Here is a 10,796-nt window from a genome sequence, read left to right on the forward strand (position 1 = left end):
CCTGTTAAAGACTGAGCAAACAAAGTTGATTACTGACAGCTAGCAAACTTTTATCTAAAGCTTTTATCCCCCTTCAGTAACTCTTTATTGAATGCAATGATGTGGAGTCTTGAGAACAAAATGCCAGGCGGGAATAAACAGCCAAGTACAGAGACGATAGAGAATAGAGCTATTGTGATGAGGGTTGCCACATTCAATATTAAGTGTCAGACACTTAATTTCCTGTTTTCTGGTGAATGTTTTTGCACCAATTTGTGTTTTTTTGCATCAGTTTTAAAGTCACTTGGACATGGGTATTTCCCTGCTGAATGCTGCTTCAGGTCGAACAGTTCACCATGAGCGACAGAAAATACTCAATTAATATTCCTCCTCACTGACAGGACTAACACAGATCTGTATACAGACAAGCAATATGAAAAGTACTGTATGCATTAGAGTAGGGTGTGCATGGAAATATATGACAAATCACATCCTGTATTGATTCAGTAAGGGACAATGTATTTTACTCTAATTGCTAGCATGTTTCTGGCTGGCCACCTTGTTAGCGAATAGGTCACCAGCTACAGCAGTTCACCAACCAGCCTAGCGAGTTATTGCTTCGTCACCAAGCCTCTAAAACAGTGGTTCCCTGTGGCTTTGACAAAAAATATATGAAAATGAATAAGTTATTTTTTTAACATTTTAATTTATCATTGTTGTAGGGCTAAGTGATTCTTACAAAATTTGTAGCCAAAAAAACGTGTGGATGAATTTTGATGCGTCACTTTCTTGCGTGACTAGGCCCTTAGTCATTAGTCATAATAATTAGTAAGCTTTAGAGGTGCTATTAGGTTAATTTAGGCTAGCCAGGCTACCTTCCTCCTCCTTTCTTCATTGTTTTTTATTCAAGCGGAGACCTCTGCAGTTCCTCGAACAGCCACTTGAGGCTGGCTCCAGAAGTGAGTCAATCGCTATAAGGCCCCATATTAAAATGCCCAACTTTACAGCAGATATAAACATGTTTACAGCCTGGTACAAAAACAGTTTTGGTCTCTGTAGCTAATTTCCCCATTCATGACAACTGTACAGGGGGTGAATTTTCATTTAACTTACCCGTTAAAGTTATATTGAGGCTTAAAGTTATGTATAATTTAGAGCTTGGCCAATTGGGTGCCGTCACAGGCTGTTGTTTTCAGTAACCAGGCTTCATTTGGCCCACCTCAGCTCCACCCACGCTCCACCTCTTTGCCCATTTTTTGATTAACCGAGAGCCGGCTAGCCGGGAGTCCACACTGAGCTTCACAACGGCTTTCCAGAATCTATGGGTGACTCCATTTTTAGTTATACAGTCTATGTATTTGTCGGACAGGTACTGAGAATGGTAACAAAGGCAAAAAAGGGAAACTCACATTTCCCAGATTGTAACATTATTCCTTAGCTAACATCAATGAAACTCAACACTTCCTGCACAGATGTTTCACATGAAGAGCCTTCCAGTGGCTCAAAGATCATATCCCTTCTTTCACATCAAAGGCATTTGAGTGGCTCTTCCTTAATGTGAAACATCTGTGCAGGAAGTGTTGATTTAATCTATTAAAAAAGGCAAAGAAATTAAACATAATTAGTGAAGGAGATCTGTATTTCTGTTTAAAAGAGAAACTCCAAGCAACAGAGACGACTGTGATTTGACTGACGCTGTAGTGACAGAACTACTGCTGTGGGAATGTACATTGTTGTGAATACACCATTTGAAGAGTAAAGCTAAAATGGTTAGTCCATTAGTTGTTCGACTGAGAAATAATATTTCACAAACAATTAACTGAGGCTACAATCAGTGGATTAACGAATAATGAAAATAATTACAGCCCTATATGAGAGTAATTCCAGTGATTACACAAGCTGCCTCCATATAGAGTGCTTAGATATGAATCTGATATCGATATCAAACCAACAGTAAGACAACAAATCAGTGAATTTCCCAAAATGTCAGGAGGAGTTTCAGTTGTAGATATTTAGCTGTGAGTATGTGTGTGGACAGATGAGGGGTTCGGTCCGGCTGCAGAACGGTGCCACCCTGACGGCTGGTGAGCACAGGACAGCGGCTGACTGAGAATGAATGTGGACAGCTGAGCGACCGCGGGGGAGCCCCGGCCGAGGGTCATCGTCTGATGACCTTGTGCTGTCTGCCGTGGAAAGCTGATCTGACAGCACGAGGCCCAAGGCCGCAGACACACATGTGGGAGTGCAGATAGCCACCAGGACGCAGACTGACTGATGTGGTGTCAAGAGGACTGTGAGGACTGGGAGGTGTCAGGGCGTTAACAACGGCACTTTGCACGTCAATTAAATAATTAGTGCTCTTTTTTCCCTCTCTCTTTTGAATTGGCAGAGCAGGGTTAGTCTGGTGAGTAGTCAGGACTGTGACACATAAGCCGGGTCAGGAGTTCAGTCCCTGCAGTCATTCTGTGCTGAGATGTCCAGGAGTGAGATATTTGGCTCCTGAGGTGGTGATCCTGACTGTATCTGCCCATCAACTCCTCCAAAGTAGATACATAGAAGATACAGGGCCAGAAACTGTACATATACTATATGACAAGTAAGTAACAACAACTCTTCTCCTTAACACCACTTTGTGTTCGGCAGTATGGCTCTATGTCTGTATGTGTGTGTCACTGGGGGAAATTGTATTATTTATTTAATCATATGGACACCTGCTCTTGAGTGTGTATTAATTATTTCAATTTCATCAGTTTTGTTGGTTATTATTATTTTGTTAATATCATATTTCATCAGCAGGTTAACCAGCCTGCAGGTCTGTAGCTACCATTGAGGACACTGAGGTCATGCTATTTCATTAATATTCCTGCAAAAAAAAACATTTTCTTTTAAATATGAGTTTAGTGTCCAGGTTGTGTCCAGGTTTTCTGAGCAGTGTGTTGTTGCACTGGAGGAATTTAAACTCGAGCACAGTATTTGCCAGGCTGTGATCTTTAATTACATTAGCTAACATTAGTGTCAAAGGTGGAGCTAAAGTAAAGTACCAGTTGACACCTGATGGCTATAGATTATGTGCTTCACAGCAACCAGAGGCATCATGCATCTTATCCTAATTATTATCAAGCCAACATCAGTTATGTAGTAGTTTTTCTTGTAGACTTTACAAAAGCACTTTTTCAGGAATAGTCCAACACAAATATGCTGATTCCCTTTTGTGCCGAGAGTGAAATCCTTTCATGTCAATGTTTTCTTGGGTGAAAGCAGGATTTAAAAGCAGCTTAAAGGTACGTTGGGTCAGAGCTTGAATGGTGTCACCTGTCATGGGGCTCAGTAGATTGATTATAGCAAAGCCTGATACCCACCGCAGGGCCTGATGATAGGTCAAACATAATTTAATATGAATACTGGGCTTCCATAGCAATGCTCCCCCAACTTTTGGCAGATTTCACTGTGTTTATTGTTAACTGTCTATTGATTAAACAAGTGAGATATAATCTATTGATAAGTGGGCTTTAGAGGTGCCAGTAGGCAGATTTTGTTAGCTTCAGACAGAGCCAGGTTACCCAGCCAGGATGAATTCATTAGTTGGTTTTGACCTTTGGGATTTGGTAACAATAAGAACAATATAGAATATCACCATCCTTATTTATTAATAAAGTATCAGTCTATAATTGCACCTTTAAGGCTTTAAGGCTTATTTGTGTTATATAAACATCATATAATGAAATAATTATTAATTTAGCTAATGTTTATATACAATAATGTTTTGATTATGCAGCCAGCATCTAGTGATGTCAAGTCAATTTATTTTATATATCCCTATATTAGCCCTCTGCTGTGTTATTAAGCTCAACATTAATGGCCAATTTGCTTCTGTGCTGTCTGAGCTCCAGCAATGGGTTCAATTTCCTGATATCAATGTTACAAATGTATCACTGAGTTTATAATTTCCTTTCACAAACTTATTCGCTATCTTTGAAGTGTACTTGATGTTATTGAAAATTAAAACTCCCTGATGCAGTCGTCACCACTTGCCAGGGTGGATGCTATTTTAGGGTTGTGTGGAATTTAGATAAATGCTGGTCAGTGACCAGTAAAGACATGTTACCCTCTTATGGTTGACTGGGCAGATAAGGCCTAATCACTCCATAGAGACTTTGAAGGAGAAATAAATTACAGGGTATGTTGAATTGCACATTGAAATGAGTCAGTTTTTATGTAAAATACTTCTATTAATAAATGCACCAGATTATGCATGCAGCTCAAGTTTTTTTTAAAATAAATGTCAGAGTTCGACATAGTTAATGTGACTCCTCCAGAGCTTTTCAAACCACCTTTGTTTTTAAGAAAATACAGTTGAAACCTGTTGAATGTAAACTGACTGTGGCAAATGGTTTGGGAAGTCGTTGTTAAAAACTGTTTGGAAAAGGGCAGGCACTTTCAAAAACATACCTGGGAGGTGATTGGATGAAACCATCTGTTTATCACCGTCTAACCTGGGCAAACTTTAACTAGTCGGATGGACGGCCTAACACAATGTCACTCCCAACTCTTGTGCGTCAGTATGAGACGCTGATGGGTGCAACAAAACTTGGGAATGAAAACGCAGTGTATAAATGAGAATGGAAAGGCATATAAATTTGGCCACAGTACAAGAGTGTATTTTATTCTAAGTAAAACAAAAGATCAACATGTTATTTTTGATCTTTTTTGTGTAGTACTGTATCTTATATCAAATTGTGAATGGCTCAATTTTTTATGGTGCTTTCATCCGAAGCAATGCAAGGTACTGGCTTGACCATCGGGAGCAATGTGGGGTTCAGCATCTTGCTCAAGGACACTAAGGCATGACAGGAGGAGATGGGGATTGATCTGCCAACCCTGCGATCAGTAAACAAACCGAAAATATTCAAATGGTATGAATATTTTGCCTTTTACTGTCAACAACTATGTGTCATTAAAAATATGATTTTAGTCTTTATTTGAATGAAGCAGGGCCATAGCCTGGATATTATACAGACTGAGGCCTCGAGGACAAATATTGACTCAGTCTTTCCCTGTGCCCAAAAACAAATTATATTTATTAATTAAACCGTTCAGTTATATTTACTATAAATTTCATTATGGTCAAAGAATGCCACACTGCCACTTTTTTTACTTTTAAAAAGTATTGATTCAAAAGCATATTGAATCGGTAGTAATACAAACATTCTGTGTAAGTTATTTGTAATTGTAGAAAGTAAACTTGTCCTCAGTGCTAGCTATGGCCCTGGGTCATAACATGCTAACTGTGAGGCTAGCATTTTAAGACTGAAATAAGGACCATACAGTGGTGTTTTATAAGCAGCAGTATCTTATCTTATCTTATATTTTGTGGTCTTCATCAGTAAATGAATGGCTCAGGTGTCCTTTCTTCAGGGTGTACCAGCAAAGATCTTCAGGTGCTCACTCCTCGTGTCTTGAAGGCAAGACGTTTTGACAGCAACTCAAGGGAGTCACACTGGTGGTCCCTTTTGATTCTATTCTATTCTAAACCCATGACTTTATTGGCAAGGTCTTTAATAGGGAAACATTCTTAAGGCACACGGTTCATTTTGTGATTCTATACACACAAGTAAAACATTTTTTTTCCTTACTGTCTTTCTTCCCACACACTGCGTCAGACTTTTGAAGGCGATTATAGTCCAGAATTTGATGGACGTTCTTGTTTAGCAGCGCAGGTTAACTGTGGATGGCCAGTCAAAGAGCACTTAACAGCTCCCTGTTAGTCTTTAGTCATACACGCAGAAAGTCCAATCACTGAACTCCTACTTCAGTCGGTTGGCTCCGTCAGCCTGTCAGAGCGACGGCTCCACACTCAGATGACAACGGCCACATTAGCTCTTCACATTAAGAGCTCATGAATAGATTCAGATCTCTGGGATGATTAACTGGAGGATTCTCTCTGCTGCTTTTCACCCCACGCTGTCTTTATTTCACCGCCATCAGCTTTAACACATCATTTTCCTCCTTCTAATCATCAACGTCTTTATCATCATCATCCTTATTATTATTATCATCATCAGAATCCTCAACATCACAATCTTTACTTCATCATCATCGTCATCATCGTCATCATCCTCGTCATCATCATCATCATCATCATCATCATCATCATCGTCATCACCGCCATCATCATCCTCGTCGTCATCATCATCATCGTCATCATCATCATCATTGTCATCATCATCATCATTCATCATCATCATCATACAGTGAGTCCTCATCCTCATTGTCTCATCATATCATCATCAGTGAGTACTCATCCTCATTGTCATCATCTTCATCATCATCAAGTGAGTCCTCATCCTCATTGTCATCATCATCATCATCATCTTTAGTGAGTCCTCATCCTCATTGTCCTCATCATCATACTCATTGTCATCATCATCAGTCATCAACATCAATGTCATCCACACTGTCATGATCTTTATTATCATCTTTAGTCTTCCTAATGCTCATCGAATTGTCATCATCGTCATCCTCATCATCTACACCATTATTAACAATATCACCATAATGTTCACTTTCCTCATTATTCATATGCCTTAGATTATTATTATTAACAACCCTAGCAGATACAGTAGTATTCCCAGCTCTCACTGGTGCCAGAGAAATGCTCATGTCACTAAAGCAGCATTGCAATGAATAACACTTCAGCCACATAACAAAACACAAGAACAAAACAAAACACAGTTTTGGGGATACAAAGCTCAACGTCCAATTGCAACTTGATGACAGAGCACTCTCTGGGGCTCTGATTTCTGAAAAAAAGGACATCGTTTTGTACCATTTCCCCCCCATTACCGATGATTTGTGCTGATGATTAAACCACAAGAGATCCCTGTTCATCCAGATAATGGAAATCATCCAGCTGCTAGTTGTGTAACATAGTATGTGGGCAAAATGACAATGACTGTTAGTGCAGGAACCCTGGCCACAAAATGTGTCCATCCTCTATACTAATTAGCCTCCCCAAAATCCTGAATTTGGTCTAATTAATACGACATGGCACAACAAAAGAATAAAGTAACAGAATATATCAGAATGAAAACACTTGTTTCTTTAGGCATCTTTGTGGTTTTAAGAAACCGTACAGCTCCCAAATTCCTTTCTAGCACGTTGTCTGGGCGGATCACCTCCCCCCTGAACTACAATTGGGCCCCTGATAACAGATCTTTTAATATTACTCTCTTCTTTAATATCAGAGGATTGTGAGGGTGCCAGGCAGGGATATTGAGTGAGAGCTAAGAGTTCCTCCCTTTCGGCTTGGCCCGGCATCAGAACTTATTAGACAGATAAATGAGAGGTGGACTTGCGTCGGAGCCCGGCCTCTTTCTGTGCCTGTGTGTCATTTATTCGTCCCCTGAATACCGGCTCAATCAGATAGCGGCCAGCCTTTCACGGTGGCTACCATCTCTCTGCATCTGTTGACCCGCACTGGCACAGCCGGGACTAATGTGGGCCGCATTGGTGGCACTGACACAGTCGTTTCTCTTTCACTTTGAAACTGCTTTTGTTTAATTTGTTCTCCCCCCAATCCCCCCTCCAGATAAAGCTCTGATATAAAGGTCAGACTGTGTATATATGGTTCTACCGCTCTATTTGGTGTTTTGTTCCCTGAGTTAGGACTAAGACTAAGAGTTTTTGACTTCGTACCAGTTCCAGCTTGTATGATGTGTGATAAGAGGCTTGGTTTGCTTTGTTATCCTACATGGATGGAGTGCTACAATATCATTGCAGGGATGAAGAATAATAACTATGTTTTCTCCTCAGCTGACCCTTTGTAAGCTGCTATTCTGAGTTTGCGTGTACTCACATGGGTGTTTTGTTCAGACCCACTCTCGACTCAATGAAGTCCTTAAAAAAAGACACCCTTGACCAGTTTCCTGTAACCATGGTGATAGGAAGTGATCTCCAATCACATCTCAGGATTGTGTGTTAGGGAAGTGCACTGTTTCCTGCGGTTTTCACTGGCCTCCTCCCATTGGTGTGTCCTCTGGATTCTCCATTTGGTCCTGGAAAGCCAGTTCTTAACCAGTGCTCCTGTTCGTTTTTTCTATTTTTGTTTTTCTCAAATATGCCTAGAACAACGCCATCAAATTTGAATAAGTAAGTAAGTTACTTTTTTGTTAAAAAGTGTGTTCTTTCTTATATTTGCCCATATACAGTAAATACACAGTTCAGTATGTACCTCATTTTTGTGGTCATGGTTTGTTATGTATTTGGTACAGCGTGGGAAACAAAACAGAAAATAACTTTTTTGGTTGGTTGAATTTGTGTTAATTGTTCCAATCATAATGCCGCAACTTCCAGGAGAGACTGGTTGGTTGCTCTGTTACTCTTTAAGTGGATAGTATCTTTTTACAGTGTTTGCATCCTAAAATAGCAGTCTTTAACACTGAATTGTGAAATAGATACAAAGACATAAAGAAAACAATACAAAGGCTTTATTTTGAAACATACTGTGATTGAGAACTTTTTATGTTACAGAGCAGAGACGCTTAAAGCCATTTGAAGGAACTACTCAGACATCTCAACATGGGAAAATAAGATTAGATCAAGCAACGCTCCACCACTCTTCCCCTCTGGATCAAACCTGGCAACAATGCAGGTTGGTCTTCAGGTCACCAGCAGCACGTCTCTCCAGATCCCTCCTCAGCCTAAGAGCTTGCTGGACACTGTTCAGCCCGTCCTGGTCCACGCCATCATCAGCCCTGAGCAGGGTATGGAGGGAACCCTCCAGACACCACGGCCCCCCAGGACCTGCAACACACCTGGACCTGCTGGGAAATCATGCTGGAACTTGGACGTGAGGGTGGCCGTGCTTCTGGTGACTGTGGCTGGAGCTATAATCCTGCTGCTGCTGTACAGACTCTTACAGCTGAGACACAGGTGTGTACATGTCACTGAGTAATACATGATGTAACAAACCAACTTGATCCACATCCCAGGCCTTTGGATCTTTTTTCACCCTGTTTACTGTTTGTTTTCTACAAAGATATTCTTATATTCTATTAAAAGAAAGTATATTAAGCTATTAAAAGTAGCTTTCATGTGTTACCACATGAGCTGGATCTGTCTCTGACCCAGGTGAAACAGGAACATGGCAGCATAATAGTTAGGCAACGTAAATATACGCACATTATCCTCTGGAGTGGGGGAGACTTTACACCGTGACAGTGATGACCTTTGAAGGAACACAGCTAATATGCTACAATAGCTTCTTTCATTTTGGACTCTTTTGGAAAATGTAGTAGGTTGAACAGATACAGATAATGGTGTACTCGATCATCTCTAGCAGTAGTAGTAGTGGTAGAATGAAGCTTGAGGAGCCATTCTCGCAGTGCTAGAGTGTTTCCAGCTACAGTTGTCCTACATAGGTCCAGTTTTGCAAACCCGCACCCACAGAGCTTAGTACTGGACCCATGATTAAACACACATACTTTCACTTGCGAAATTAGAAGCATAATAGTTCTGTTGCTATTCACGATTCCTGCTGCTGCGTCCACCCGCCCGCAGGCACCGGTGCTATTTGAGGCCTGAATTTGCTATATCTCCACACAAACTTTACAGCTAACTGGTTTACAGCGTCCTTGTCTTGTCCTTTTGTTTTGGCAGTTTGACAGTTGTGTTCTTTGAAAAGTATATTGTCAATAGGTGCAGCACCTGTGCTCCTGCTACAGCTGTATTTTTCCTCAGAAAGGATGTGCGAGTTTGCAGCTTTCACAATAAAATTCAAAAAATAAATAATGCAAAGACAAATTTCGCTGTGCCACTTTCTGTTGTGACCAAGCTTTTAGGCTTTAGACGGAGCCAGAGCCAGGAGAGTTGTCTCCCCCACCTTCAGTCTTCATGCTAAGCCAGCCTAACTATTTCCTGACACCAGCTCTCTACTTAATGCAAGGATATGAGATTTAAATTAATATAACGATTCTCATCTTACCCGAAATGTTGACCAGCATGTTTTTTTTTATCTCAGATTGAGGGAGTTACGCCATTGGTGAAATACAGGGGCAAAAAGAAAAAAAAACCCTCATTTGTGTTGTGTCCTGCAGGCTGAGGTTGGCCAGGGCGAGGCACGCTCTGGAGTACTATAGCTTCTTCCACACCGCCACCTATACACTCAAACACCCTGCAGCATGTCAGGACCTGCTAGCCAAGAACGGGACGGTCCCTGAAGCTGCTCCGCCTGTCCAAACCGTAACCCCGGTCATCCCCACTGTCATCACCCCACTCCCCCACCCACCTGTGTCTTCTCCACCCCCACTGCCGCTCCCCCCACCTCCGGTGCTGCCTCCACCACCACTCCACACTCCACCTTCTCTCCCTCCAACACCTCCTGTCCTGGCCTTCCCTCTGCCCCTGCCTGTGATCCACACCACCCCGCCTAGCCCTCACCTGTCGTGGGGTGCCTGCTCGGACGCAGATGTGTACTCTCGGATTGGAGCTTTCAGACCGTCCAGGCTCTCCAGCCTCTCTAACCACTCCAAAGTCATCCTGTTTGAACACTCGTCTCTCTGATTTGTGATGCAGAACATGACTGGAGACCTCTGAGTTTGAGAAGACTGCAGTGATTACCCAAACCCCTCTAATGGACTGATAATCATCCAGGGACTATTAAGTGTGACTATTAAGGCATAGACAAATATTTGTTCAGATACTTTCAGGTCTTTCAAGAACTGAAGTTTGAGTTTTTTGAGGCACTGAATTGATTTATCTACTTTGCTTTAAAATACCAGACTTTGTGCCAGACCTCTGCAAGAAAATTGCAGTTTGGA

General features: G+C 41.4%; 1 protein-coding gene across 1 annotated transcript; it reads left to right on the forward strand.

Moving 5' to 3' along the window:
- The first annotated feature begins 8,014 nt into the window (after positions 1 to 8,014).
- On the forward strand, positions 8,015 to 10,790 carry LOC118333107 (classical arabinogalactan protein 9). The gene is made up of 3 exons (XM_035668634.1): positions 8,015 to 8,127; positions 8,509 to 8,910; positions 10,074 to 10,790. Exons 2-3 carry the CDS (start codon positions 8,624 to 8,626, stop codon positions 10,537 to 10,539), a joined length of 753 nt encoding a protein of 250 aa, XP_035524527.1. The 5' UTR covers positions 8,015 to 8,127; positions 8,509 to 8,623; the 3' UTR covers positions 10,540 to 10,790.
- The last annotated feature ends 6 nt before the right edge of the window (positions 10,791 to 10,796 follow it).

Source organism: Morone saxatilis, unplaced genomic scaffold (assembly GCF_004916995.1).
Source record: "Morone saxatilis isolate NCDOM2014 unplaced genomic scaffold, NCSU_SB_2.0 Contig21, whole genome shotgun sequence".
Classification (NCBI taxonomy): Eukaryota; Metazoa; Chordata; class Actinopteri; family Moronidae; genus Morone; species Morone saxatilis.